This window comes from Helianthus annuus, chromosome 16 (assembly GCF_002127325.2).
Source record: "Helianthus annuus cultivar XRQ/B chromosome 16, HanXRQr2.0-SUNRISE, whole genome shotgun sequence".
NCBI classification, from domain to species: domain Eukaryota; kingdom Viridiplantae; phylum Streptophyta; class Magnoliopsida; order Asterales; family Asteraceae; genus Helianthus; species Helianthus annuus.
Genome location: NC_035448.2, coordinates 76,460,436 through 76,474,541, shown reverse-complemented (window position 1 = coordinate 76,474,541; position 14,106 = coordinate 76,460,436). Strand labels below are relative to the sequence as shown.

Genomic DNA, 14,106 nt, shown 5'->3' with positions numbered 1-14,106 from the left:
TACATGTATAAATTTTCCCTTTACACATATGTAAATTTATTGTATTTATACATGTGTACAAATTTATTTAGAGCGATTTTGAAAGAACAGATTAATTATTTAAAGAGTAATTATTTTTCAGTGTTGTATAAAAAAAATGATTTTAATTGGTTTTCAATTTTTTTTCTCATGATTCTCATAATATTTAGCATTCTCAAAATAACATTTCTCTGTATATAATTATGTATAATACATGCTTAATTATATTGTAAATTGTATGTAATTAATCTACATATGTTGTAAAAGCATGAATATATAGGGAATGATTATATCATGACTTCATAAATCACATGGTACTTGTTTTTTTTGTTTGCAATAACCACAAATAATACGAAAACCAACCTAATTTTTTTATTAACAGGTTTTTTTTTTTTTTGTATATTTGTAAAAAATTAATTTGTAGGTATTTAAATGTTTATAGGTGTATGTATATTTGTAAAATATTATTTTGTAGGTATTTAAATGTTTATGTTTGACGAATAGACATAAATTCAGACAATACATACATCAATTTCAATTTCAAGTAAATATCATAACTAAAATTCTCACATTATTTGTATTCTAAGTTAAATCTTTCTATATATACATAATTGAATTGAATTCTGTTGTCAAGTTGCACATCCATACTCATCTGATTTGAATGCTCGAATTAAATTGATAAATTTAATTAATAAATGTTAACAAATTGGTTTACCAATAAATTGCAAAAAGCGAACATATTTAATTAAATGATTTAGCCCTAATTAATATTAATAATAAAAAAAAAAAGAAATCAATCTTCGGTTTCACACTAGAGAATCCCAATTGATAGGCTGAAGCAGCCGCACCCTGAAGTGTTCAAAAACCCCTCGAATCAGCCGACGAACGAACACTTCAAACTTTGACGTCAAGAATTCTTAACGACCAAAAGTTTACCCAAAATCCTTCAAATTTCAACCCAAAAGAAGTCAAAATTTCCCAAATTTTGACCTCCCCAGATGGAATTTTGACGAAATAGAATCTGGGTTTTGTTAAAAATTGATTTATGGGAGTCCAACAAGACGCGGTGGTTGGTTCGAATTTGATCGGCGAGGAGCCAGCATCGTCGCAATCAGATGCTTGTTCAATTGGGATTCAGCAGTGGAACAGAGCGGAGAAAGCTGCAGAAGGAATCATTTCAAATTTTCAGCCCTCGATTGTTGCTGAAAAGAAAAGAGATGCAGTGATTATTTATCTGCAGAAGTTGCTCAAGGATAAACTTGATTGTGAGGTGAGATGGTTTTAATCATAAGTTGATGAATTTTGTTATTTGTTTATGATTGTATGTGATGTGATTTTTGGGTTGAAATGTGGTTAGATGAGTTTGGTTGTTAGTGTATGTGTTCAAAGTTTGGTTGTTAGGCTTGTAAAAGCAGATTGGTATGATTGAGTTTCATGGATTTAGGACTAAAATGAAGGGTTAGGTTAGTACTTTTTGTTGTGGCTTTTTAAAATTAGCGTATGGTGGTAGTTGGTTTCGAAGGATTTTGAGGGTGGAGAGGGAGAGAAGCATGGGCATTGAATACAGTTATGATTGGATTTTAGGGATTTAGGACGAAATTCGAGGGTTAGATCGTAACTTTTCGTTGCGGTCAAAATTCGCATATGATGTTAGTTGGTACGTTGGAGATGTTAAGTTAGCAAAGGGCTTTATGATTGGATCTCATGGATTTAGGTTAAAATCTTGGATTAGGTTATTACTTTTCTTTGTGGTTATTCAAAATTTGCATATGATGGTAGTTGCTTTATAGGAATTTGAAGGAAAAGACATTGGCGATGTTAATGACGTATCTAGTTTTATATCTGAAAGTAGATATTCGAAAAATCGCACCTGCAATTGTCCAAAAATCGCATATGAAGGTAGTTGGTTTCATAGGAATATGAAGGAAGAGACATTGGGTATTTTAAGAATGCAAGGAACTTTATGATTGAATATCATGGATTTAGGTCTAAATTCAACATTCGCATATATAATGAAGCACGGAACTTTATGATTAAATTTCATGTATCTAGGTCAAGTCAAGGACTATTGTTGCCTTTTTTTCCGATTTTGTGAAAGAGCGTATGATGTTACTATCGAGATCATAACGTATCTAATTTTATATCTAAAAGTAGATATTCAATTATGCGCGTATATTGGAAGTAATGACGGCGTCTTATGTCTCTTACACTCTGTTCCCGAGACTCATTTAACAGGGGGAGGGGAGGGAAAAGAGATGAAAATATTAAAAACCATGTTCCCGAGTTTCATTTAACAGGGGGAGGGGAGGGAAAAGGGAGGAAAATATGACCAAATATAACCATATATTCATCCTCCCAGATTGGAGAGAAAATTTTCCTTCCCCTCATCTCCCCTCCCCTCCCCTCACCTCCCCCTGTTAAATGACTCGGTAACATAGTGTTAGGGTTTGTAAGTTACATCGTATGTTGATTAATAACGACAGTTCTTCTAGGTGCTGCCTGTAGATTTTTTGTTTTAACATTTATGATGCAAAGACATTCTATATGTCATCTTTTCAAGTTCGAAAAAAACATTTTTTTTTGTTAAGACTATGAAGGTTACGTATTGAGTATAGGATCAAGTTTTCATTTTTGTTGTAGGATTGAGAGTTTAGCATTGTCTTTTCTTATACAAATGATCAACTATATCATTTCCAAAGATTTACTTATGGTTACGCTGCTTGAAATAATTTTCTGCTTTGTATTGAAATACTGAATAACGAAAGATTTAACAATTTTGCTAATGGTAAGTCTTTTATTAGTATCATAACAAAAGGTTTCATGTTTTTTCAGGTATTTGCTTATGGCTCGGTACCGTTAAAAACTTATCTCCCTGATGGAGATATTGATCTAAGCGTGGTGGGTGCACGCACACGTAGTCTCATTAAGGAGATTGCATCGTTACTTGAGAGTGAAGAGAAAAACAGCTCAGCTGAGTTTGTTGTTAAAGACGTTCAACTTATTGGCGCCCAGGTCCTTTTTTTAATTTTTTTCTGATGCATTAATAGTTTTTTTTTAATTATTTTTTTTAATTTTTTTTTTTAAATTTCGATGGTTATGGAAATGAATTTATGATGGCAGGTTAAGCTCGTGAAATGCTTGGTTCAGAATCTAGTTGTTGACATTTCAGTAAATCAAATCGGGGGACTCTGCACGCTCTGTTTTCTTGAGCAGGTGATGTTATGCCTTATAATATATATTATTTCATTTGGCAGTGACAAACTGAGTGCATCATGCATGTTGACTGAAGACTCGAAAAGGATGTATTATGTTGACTCAAAACACATTTTCTCTAATTTTTTAAAGTGTGTTGTATATAGTAAGCATGTGGTATGTTTACAAAATAATAATAAGGGGCTGTTTGGCAACTTCTGAATGGTTAAGTGCTGAACCAGTAAAAGGTCAAAACCATTAAGTGCGGAACCAGTAAGAAGTCTGAACCACTAGAAGCCAGTATAATGCTTAACCGTTCAAAGGCAAATGTCTGACCAATTCAGATTAGAGGTCTTATCCATTTAGACTCAGTATAATGCTTAACCATTCAGAGGCAAATGTCTGAACCATTCAGACATCTGCATGCGAAACAAAGAGTCTGAACCATTAAGAGCCTCATTAAGAGTTAAACAAACAGCCCCTAAATCAGTCATAAATCTATTTTTATCAGTTAAATGATTTTCGAGGTCTTATGCATTAAAGTTACACTTTGACCAACTTCTCCCACTCATGTATCAAGCTATGTTTTCTTGGTGTTACTCATTTGACCCGTTAAAGGTAAAAAACATAACCTGAAACGGATCCATTCATAAGTAAATTGGTGAAAATTGCCACCTTTATGTTCCATCTAAACTCTTAAACCTAACCCTAACCCTAACCATTTATTGGTTTGAATTTGCAGGTGGACCGTGTAATCAAGAAAGATCACCTTTTTAAGCGAAGCATAATTTTGATTAAAGCATGGTGCTATTATGAGAGCCGCACTCTTGGTGCACACGTTGGTCTGATATCAACATACGGCTTAGAGACTTTAGTTCTCTATATATTTCATGTGTTTCATATAACAATAGACGGTCCTCTCTCGGTGAGTTTCTAAAAAGTCCATTTTTCAATTTATCTAGGTATTCGTTACAAGATTCTTCCTTTGATGGAATATTGTGTTGCTATAATGACAGGTTCTATATAAATTCTTGGAGTATTTTAGTACGTTCGATTGGGATAATTATGGTATCAGTTTAATGGGGCCCATTAGGTTATCCGAGTTGCCAAGAATCATGGGTGAGTCTATATTTACCTTTTTATGCCCTTTGTTAGGTTTCGTCCTTATTTGTTTATTTATAAATCTGTAGTCGAGAGACCACCAAACAGTGATGATCTTCTGCTCAAAGTCGGTTTCCTTAGACGTTGTTCTGATACGTTATCAATCCCCATGAGGCATGGGGACACATTTTCAAAAAAGCATCTCAACATTGTTGATCCTTTAAATGTCCATAATAACCTTGGTCGAAGTGTTAGCCAAGGTATGTATGATTCCAAATATTCAAACTCATTACCATGTTAGTATAATTACACTATACATTATCTTATTAGTTATTACAAATAAATCTAACTAAACATAAGGAAAGGGTATCAAAACCTCCTTTTAGAAGATAAAAAGTTATACTTTCTATTGTTTTTTTTCGAAAATAAAGAAGTAATTTACTTATATTTTTTTTTCAAAAATATATATAATTGAAATTAACTGAAACTTTAGTATATTGATGGAATCAGATTCCTTCAGGAATGGTTCATTTCACTCCATCAGGTTTTTCTTGTTCTAGTGGATTGGACCATATATTTTTATGATTTTGTTAAAGCGTTAAAACCATAGATACCACTATAATTTCTAATATTTTTTTTTACGAGAAATCCCTCAACCCATTATTGGTATTTTTAAGTCCCTCAACTCGTAAAAAGCACACAAAAAAGTCCCTAAATTAATTGCTGTATATTAAAGTCACCAAACCTTTCTAAAATGCATGTACTCCTGATTTTTTTTTTTTTTAATAATGAATAATGACTTGTAACTCTTAAATTGGTTAAAAATGAGATGGTATTGTTTTTTTTTTTCTTGCAGAAATGTTGAATCAGTTTATCAAATTATGATCAATTTAAGAGTTAACAAGTTTTAATATTAATGTTTTTTAGCAAGTACGTACATTTTAGACAAGTTTAAGGACTTCAATATACGGATAACTAGTTTAGTGGTTTTTTTGTGTATATTCTGAACTTGAGTGACGCTAATACATGACAATTAAGTAGTGAGATTTTAGCGTGAAACATAAGAAAATACATTGTATTTTTATGATATTAACCCTTTTGTTAGATACATGTTTATGTGAATTAACGTTTAATATGTGGTCAGGGAATTTTTTCCGGATACGTAGTGCCTTAGGTTACGGGGCTAGAAAACTCAGGCAAATCCTTACGGCACCTGAAGATAAGCTAACTGAGGAGCTTCTTTCTTTTTTCTCAAATACATTAAAAATGCACGGAAGTGGTCAAGCGTCGTCTCTGACCATCAGCGTTTCTGGGGCAGAAAAGTCTTTTACCACAAGGGTAAGTGGAAAACCGAGAAGTTCTAATGATGAGAATGAATATTTAGGCAGTGGGAACCAAATATCTAGTGACGAAAAGGATGTTTCTACCCTCAAGTTGAGTGGTGCAGGAGAAGTTGCTGGCCGTGTCTGTATACCGTTCTATGCGCCCCATCTTTTTTCTGAGTATTCCAAGTTAGCTAACAAGACGGAAGACGGTGATCATGATGTTAACGATGTAAAACAGTCTGAGGTGCATGACGAGGATGTACTTCCATCCGAACCTTTGGATCTGACTGGAGATTTGTTGTCTCATTTGATATGTTTGGATCATGTGAGGGGGTGGGATAACTATTTATTAGCTCCACCTGGCGTGATGGGACCACCGCCGCCGCCCCCGCTAGTTTTGCTGAGCATGATCGCGTCGGAACATGGCGGCATTAATGGTTTTCACCATCCACAGTTCCACCCTACCGGCCAGATGTTCATGTCTAGACCACCTTTCATTCCCAACGACCCTAATCAAGCAGCTCCTGTGAATCACTACTTGGATATGGTAACTTTCCCATTCTGTTCTTTAGTTCAGTGGATCTTTATTACGCTAGCGTATTACTTTCGTTTCTTGAGTGTTACACATAAGATACTAATTACAGGTTTTATAATGTCTTAACTCTTCAGAATCGGTCTGGACATGGTTATCATACTTCTTCAACCTCAGGTAACAGAGCACCAAACTCTAATAATTCAACTCCCCGACCCGAGGGAGTTAACGGTCCGATGCAACAAAGAGAGCCTTTGTTACATAGAAGGAGGCAACAAAATCTTAACCGTCCTCGCCAGCTGGACGGTTCACAGAGGCCCAGATCTGCTTCTGGTACGGATAGGTATAGGAAATGTATCAATTCCCTAAAAAATCTCTACTGCTATGTCGGTTGTACCTCAACCCGTGATTGATGGTGTTCTTTTGGTTGAAAACGTGTAGGTTGGCTTTACAGTCCTCGTACCATTTAAAAGACGAGGGTGATTTCCCGCCTCTATCTGGTTGATTCTTGAGATTTTGAGACCCCTGGCCGGCCGGGGGGGGGGGGGGGGATTGCAGGTTATACCATAGACGAAAGGTTGTTGTGTATGCATAGGCTGCTGCTACAGAGTTTTGTTTTTGTGTTGTCAACATAAACTGTCTGTAAGCTGATGTTGTCTAATAGTTGTCGACCAAAGGTCTTTTTTTGAATGTGACATTGTATTTTGGTTGACAAGAATGGTCTTTCAACATTTTTCAGAGGTTTATTTATCCCTGTTTTGTGATTTTCTTTTAAGTGGGTCATTGTGTTTATAAAACTGAAGATATGTGAGGAGGGAGACAAAAATATGAAACATGGTCAACTTAAAGACAACCAAGCTTGTCCAACAGTCTCAACTATGCAAGAGATGGTTCATGTTTATCAGCATGATGACACTGGTTTCATCATGAACATTAGGCACTCTTAAGCACAAGTGACTAGGAACCCACACCTTGAGTGAATTTTTGTTTTCGTTTAGCTCACTCGACATCTAGGAGAAAGAAAATCTGGCATGACCTTTGACCAACACCGTTGCAGTCGCTATGAATATTTTGATATTTTTATTCATGTTTAGAGACAAAAAGATTCTTGTATAAACTACAACTTAACCAGTTATTAAATGCATGCTTAGAAAATAATAGTAACCTTTCCTTTACTATTAGACATAGTAGTTGTTAGTTGTACAAAACTAAAAGCCTTGTATGATACTGATGTGCTTGATTTAATGAAATCGAATGGTTAAACCTAAACAAGTTGATCGGTTTGGTTTGTGATATGGCTCTCGGTTCTTCGCCAAGATTAATATTCAGGCATGCCTGTCCATCACTTGCTCAAATATGAGGTGGGTATGGAAAGTCTATTTGTTCAAAACTCCACTTGTGTGCTGATGCTTACTTGTTGCTTATCTGATTAGGAAGCCTGTTTACCTCTTTGATGAACCTTCAAGGGTAATCATCCCTAGGTAAAGGATCAAATAAAAATAATATTAACGTACGAAACGTATGCATTGAGGGAAAAAGCAAAAAGTGACGGTGTCATTTTGGTAATTATCAGCAACTTCAAAAGTACTGGGGAAAAAAGCAAAAAGTGTCTTGTAGAGTAATTTTGAGCATCTGTAGAGTAATTTTGGGAAATGTAGGGTAGTTATCAAATTACTCTAGTAGAGTAATTTTGACTTCTGTAGAGTAATTTTGGAAAATGTCTTGTAGACTAATTTTGTTAGCATTTAGTTATGGGGTTTAGCTTTATGGTTTAGTTTTTAGCTTTTAGTTGGGGGGGGGGGGGGGGGGGGTTAGTGTAATTTTGATAATTACCCTACAATTTTGATAATTACCCTACACGACCAAAATTACTCTACATGAACTTTTACAAAATTACTCTACAGAAGCTCAAAATTACTCTACTAGAGTAATTTTGAAGTTGCTGATAATTACCAAAATGCCACCACCACTTTTTTTGACTTTCTTTCAATTCGTACGTTTCGTACGTTTATTTTATTTTCACAGGAACTTAACTCATCATCCCTATTGTCTTGACTTTTAACATGAATCTTAGCGATTTACCCAACTTGGGTTAAGAATTTTTACACAAAACGAATTATTCGCGATTGATTTGCTTTTATGAGGTTGGCTTGCTTTATGGAGTTAAATTGGTACAATATTAGGGTTATGATCATGATTGTCATGCTACCAAGATCCAAGGTGTGCATATAGTCCGTAGAAGTTTTCTTCAACATTTCGAGGGGTTGGGTCCAATACAAATAGAAATTAACTTACTAAACGTTTAAAGTAAGTAATTTAGAACAAATCAACACCATGGCAAAAATGTACATATACTAACTAGCGTAATCATTTTTACTATATATTGGTTGTAGTTAGAGGTGACAAAATGGGTGGGTTGGATAGGTTTAGGTAATGTGTTAATATTGATATGGGTTAGGATAGGTTTGGGTAAGGATGAGTTTTTTAAGAAAAAGGTCAAGATGGGGTTTAGGTCACAATGGGTTTCGGTCATTATAGGCTAAAAATAAAAAAAATAAAATAAAAAAAATAAAAAATTCAGAAAATTTTAAATAATTCAAAAAAATCAGAAAAACAAAAAAAAATTCAAATAAATTCAAAAAAAGTCAGAAAAAAATAAAAAAAAATCAGAAAAATTAAAAAAAATCAGAAAAATTAAAACAAATAAAAAATAACAAAAAATCTGAAAAATTAAAAAAATAAAAAAAAATTCAAAAAAAAATTAGAAAAATTAAAAAAATTAGAAAAATTAAAAAAAAATAAAAAAATTCAAAAAAAAAAAATCAAAAAAAAGTTAAGAAAAATAAAAAAAAAATCAAACAAGATATAAGTTATTAGATCTTTCTACTAGACAAATGAGCCAAAGAGATATTTAAGTGACAAGTAAAATATAAAACAACATACAAGTTGATGACTGAAACTAAAAGTTGAAAACTTTAGAAACTTGTAGTTGAGTTTAGAACTTTGAAAAGTTGAAAACTTCAGGGACTTGCAGATTGCAGCTGAGTTTAGAAGTTTGAAGCTTACGTGTGTTAAACATAGCTATCAAAGTTTTCTAATTCTCTATCATGTAACCAACCCCATATAAAAGACCACCGGCTTTCTAATTTTCTATTATCTCTCTCTCAGGCTTAAGTAGCTGCTTTGTGATTATTTCTTGATTTGTATTGCTGTTTTTCTTCCATTTTGTTATCTCCCTCCCACTCGGTCAGAAATAATGGAGAATATAGAAGAGAACACAAGCATTGTTATAGGACTACCACTCCCTATTTCCGTTAGATAACACAAGCATTCTCCATAGAATCAATGATAATCGACTAATTCTAAAAGTCAACTTAACAAAATGACGATAACAGAAACAAGATTACATCAAATTAAACTCCAACAAACAAACAATTAATTCACTAGTCAACTACAATTCATCAAACTCCAACAAACAAACAATTAAATCACTAGTCAACTACAATTCATCAATTTACAATCAAACAAACTGTCTCTGAAACCCTAAAAGTCAACTTAACAAAATGACGATAACAGAACAAAAATTCTTCGAATTAAACTCTAACAAATGAACCATTAACTCACCGAAAGCCTCAATCAGATCGTGAATTGCACAGATCGAAATTAAGGGGTTCTGTGGCTGTAATCACTGGTTTGAAATCAAATTGTGAATTGCAGAGATCGTGATGATGAGGTTTGAAATCGACGATGATGATGATTTAGGTTTGAATCCACGAAGGGGATTCAAAAGTGACACAAGTGACACACCGTTCCCATGAAGTCTGATGCGTGTTTTAGGGTTAGAGAGTAAAAACCCATCATGACCCATGTTAAAATTTAGATGGGTATTTTAAAACCCATCCTACCCCATCTTGACTAAATCCTCAGCCCATTCTGACTTATTTCCTTTTGTAAAGAGGCCTAAAATAACCCAAAATATCATGGTTGGGTTTTTGTTGCCACCCCGTTGTAGTGTAATTGCTTGTGTATGTAATGTAATTAATTTATAACTACTGTAATTACCTGTATAACTAGAATAATTACTTTGTAAACTAGAGTAAATGCTTTGTACAACTAGAGTAAATACAATTGTTTTATATATAGTGTAATAAGTAGAGTAATTATTTTTCTATAACTAGCGTGGTTATTTGTATAAGTAATTACTTTGTATAGGTAGAGCAACTACCGTTGTTTTATCTGTAGTGTAATTAATTACTTGTGTAAGTAGAGTAATTACTTTTATTACTAACGTAACGATTTGTCTAATTAGATTATTTACTATAAACTACTATAACTACTTTGGATAACTAGAGCAAATATCTCCGTATAAATACTTGTACAAGTAGAGTAATTATTTATAACTATAGTATAATTATTTGTATAACTAGAGCAATTACGAATGCATGACTCTATGTAATTTCAACTGATCGAGCACCCTATGATGCTTCTCCTAACCTTTGATCACGTACACTATGTATTTCAATTGATCGAGAAAGCTATGATCGCCTAACAAAAACCCTCTATAGAAATCATGACCAGTTGCTTTCATTTTTGCCATTTGGTCTATTATTTCGTAGGAAATTTTGTCACATCCTAATAAGATTTTTTTATAATACAACTCATTCAACATAACTTAGGCTAAAACAAAGCTTAGCGGGAATTTATAAAGAAGAAAGCTTATGTTAAATGAGTTGTATTATATAAAATCTTATTATTTGTTATTGAAACAAAACACAAAACCAATGTATTCAATAAAAACCGCTAAGTTAGAAAAAAAACATACTAGGTATTTCACAAGATCATATTTTAATAATCCTTAAAATATAAAGCAATAAAAAGTAAAACATGAAACCGTGCACATATATAAAACTTAATTTAGCCAATACATGAAATACAGGGTGTTCTTCAATACATGTGAAAACCTAGAAAGACCATGCACATCCGACATAGATTTCCAAGTACAAGTATGATATAATAAATGATCATGACGTAGGTACAAGTCATCCATGCAGGGAGACGTGCCAGCCACCCCACAAACCTCGCAATGTAATAACTATAATTCACATATTCTTCTCCATAACATTCCACAAAACAAACAAACAATTATGGCTCTCTCTCGAATTAAGGGTCGCCTTACGTCATCTTCATCCGCGCAACCACCATCTCCGATGCCAAATCCCAGGGTATCCTCTCGCTCCGATCCTCCGTTCAACAATTACGCTGACAAACTGAAGAACATTCCGGAATTTGATCTGCCGGACGACATGAACAGACTACCGGTTGCCGATGTGGAATACCGGTTAATCAAAGCTAAGGACAAGAATTCGATCCAAAAGATGTTGGATTCTGCCGTTAAGTTTGGGATGTTTCAGGTAAGCGGTCATGGGATATCGCCAGAGGAGCTGAATGCAGCATTCACCGAGGCAGAATTCTGTTTTGGATTGTTGGCAGAAAGATGGAGCCGCGACGGTGACAGGGAGGAGTTTGCTTGGTCTCGATCCGCCATGGTGGCCGCGCAACGGAGGAAAGAGGTTAAAAATGATCAACAGTTTCATATGTTTAGGTTTGTTCTTTCTTTACTACAAATATATTTATTTAACAAAAAATAAAAAAGAAAAATCCACCAAAAATAAACTTATATATTTGAATGGTACATTGACATTTTTTTTATAAAAATAAACATGTAATTTTCGCTTATCCGTAGGCCACATTTGGCCTAAAGAATCCACGTCACCAACGTCTGTTTTTATTGAACCTTTTGCTTTTGATGATTTTCCTTAAAAAATATATAGATAATTTATAAAAGACTTTCCAAAAGAGGTATTTTTTTAATTGTAGTTTGTTGAATATATATATGCAGACAAAAAATGGATAATATAGCAAAAAAGCTGGAAGGAGTTGCAAAAGATGTGGCTCAGATTATTGCAAGTAATGGTGGTAAGAAGCCTCGGAAGAAAATCAAGGAAAATGAAATAAGAATGACGTTGTTCAAGCATTGTAACTCATCTCTGCAGCCTCACACTCCACGTTCATGTCAAACTCCGAGTGCGATGGATGGGCCAAGACGTGATTCGGCCACATTTGCTCTCGGGCTTCACATCCCGACCGACTGTGGAGAGTTTCGTCTCTTGTCTGATGATGGACCCTACTCATTCCGCGCCTACCCTAGCACCATTGTCTTCACCATTGGAGAACAAATGCAGGTGATTATTCCTAATTCATCTAACTATTTTTCATCATCGTATTACGGTTTTGCTCTCATGTTTTGGGTAATTACACTTTTAGTCCAAATTGTTCACATATTTGCCCTTTTTACCAACATACGTTAAGTTTATTTGAAAGGGTTTGGTATAGCTTTTTTTTTTTTTTTCCCTTAAATATTGGTTACGGTGGTAACTTTTACAAATTTAGTGTGAAACAAATGACCATCTGATTCAAGGACAAAATGTTTAACCTATGAGTGAACAATTACGACTAAAAGTGTAATTTTTGAAAACTTGGGATCAAACCCGTACATTTAGGCATTACGAAAATTACACCCGCGATCTCAGTTGATATTGTACCCATTTGACATGTTAGCATTCACATTGGAAGCATCATCTTCATCCTTATAGTTTAAATAAAAAAATTATCTTTAAAATTTGTTTATCTTTTAAAAACCCTTTACATTCGATTCCTTAATTTTTCCTTATATTATATGGTTTAGGATGAAGGTATATGAATTTAAATGTGAATGCTCTAAGTATAGTCTTGATCATCCACTCTATAAGTACATGGATTGAAAATCCCACCTTTTATTAGTTGTCATATACTTTGCTCTTGAAGAACCGAATGTAGTGGATACTCCTAGTTAGGCCTATTGATCCACAAGGATTCAAACATACCAATCTCTATTAAAGGGCATAATCCCCACTTTGGAGGGGATAAGGGTCGGGAACAATCCCTCCAAAGTGGATATTATGCCCTCTGAGATAAATGGGCTAGAATCTTTGTGCATCAATATGTGTTGCGCCTAAATTGTTGGGCTAGACTCAACCAGGGAGGAGTATCCTCTACACGAACGTCTAAAATTCATCCATGTGTGATTACAATCTTACCACAACTAATAATTACAACTTTGATAATAAATGAGTAAAGGAATGGAGCTATGGGGAGTTCAGATCTGTATTTGGGGAGATAAACATAGAACCAGATATTCAAGATGAAAAGGGAGCATACTCAATTGAACTCAAGTGCTCACCTACGGTTCTAAATGAGGCAGTTGATAAAAATGACAGCATCTCCATAACTGATCAGATCATATTTGTAGTCGTAGTTGCCATTGTTTACAAACTATTTACCTATTTGCTTTCTTGATTTCCTTCCTTGTCAAAGAAGGCTAATTACTTGCCATACAATTTTGGCCTGCAATTCGGTCGAAGCTCATGCTATATGCTTTCTTATGGCCAAAACCAAACAAGTAGAAGGCTTGCATTGCTATAATTGTAATAGATTGTGTCTAAAACCACTTCTGATTTTTTTTTTTAATTTATGTTTTTTCATTTGACTTGTTAGTATTTGGTTGACTATGTAATAAGAAATATTCAATGAGTATATTATTATTTGTTATAAAGAATTATATTTAGATTATCAACTCCTAATATAAACCAACTTGTTCTTTAAGTTTATTCACACTATAAATAGTCCATGTATTCTATTGTAAATGATACACCATTAATAATGAATATCGCTTTCTCTCTCAATATCTCTTCTCATCTTCTTGCTATTAGGCTTGTTCATAACACGCTATCAGCACGATTGCTTTGGATCACACAATCATAAGGTATATCATATTCTCTAATTATTTTATCATTATTCATCAAAGTCATACATAATCCATATTGTAATTCAAACGATTGT

At 33.9% G+C, this 14,106-nt stretch overlaps 2 protein-coding genes across 3 annotated transcripts; both read left to right on the top strand.

Annotated features, from left to right (window-relative positions):
• Nucleotides 1-822: 822 nt before the first annotated feature.
• Nucleotides 823-6,937, top strand: LOC110918779. Of its 2 annotated transcripts, none has more exons than XM_022163066.2 (9): nt 823-1,288; nt 2,851-3,030; nt 3,139-3,231; nt 3,953-4,135; nt 4,227-4,329; nt 4,401-4,571; nt 5,456-6,183; nt 6,306-6,501; nt 6,610-6,937. In XM_022163066.2, the coding sequence occupies exons 1-9, from the start codon at nt 1,064-1,066 to the stop codon at nt 6,636-6,638; spliced, it is 1,908 nt and encodes a 635-aa protein (XP_022018758.1). In that variant the 5' UTR covers nt 823-1,063; the 3' UTR covers nt 6,639-6,937. The 2 variants fall into 2 exon arrangements, with proteins under 2 accessions (XP_022018758.1, XP_022018757.1); XM_022163065.2 differs by having other exon boundaries at nt 6,306-6,511.
• A 4,375-nt stretch (nt 6,938-11,312) lies between these two features.
• LOC110917588 lies at nt 11,313-13,833 on the top strand. The gene is made up of 3 exons (XM_022162102.2): nt 11,313-11,770; nt 12,068-12,410; nt 13,345-13,833. Exons 1-3 carry the CDS (start codon nt 11,313-11,315, stop codon nt 13,561-13,563), a joined length of 1,020 nt encoding a protein of 339 aa, XP_022017794.1. The 3' UTR covers nt 13,564-13,833.
• The last annotated feature ends 273 nt before the right edge of the window (nt 13,834-14,106 follow it).

Excerpts from the sequence above, each read along its gene's own strand:
- LOC110917588 (XM_022162102.2), top strand. The coding sequence starts at position 11,313 with ATGGCTCTCTCTCGAATTAAGGGTCGCCTTACGTCATCTTCATCCGCG. Across the intron at positions 11,771-12,067 it reads CAACAGTTTCATATGTTTAG|ACAAAAAATGGATAATATAG; the intron begins GTTTGTTCTTTC and ends ATATATATGCAG. Across the intron at positions 12,411-13,344 it reads CCATTGGAGAACAAATGCAG|GAATGGAGCTATGGGGAGTT; the intron begins GTGATTATTCCT and ends AAATGAGTAAAG.
- LOC110918779 (XM_022163065.2), top strand. The coding sequence starts at position 1,064 with ATGGGAGTCCAACAAGACGCGGTGGTTGGTTCGAATTTGATCGGCGAG. Across the intron at positions 1,289-2,850 it reads AGGATAAACTTGATTGTGAG|GTATTTGCTTATGGCTCGGT; the intron begins GTGAGATGGTTT and ends ATGTTTTTTCAG. Across the intron at positions 4,330-4,400 it reads CGAGTTGCCAAGAATCATGG|TCGAGAGACCACCAAACAGT; the intron begins GTGAGTCTATAT and ends ATAAATCTGTAG.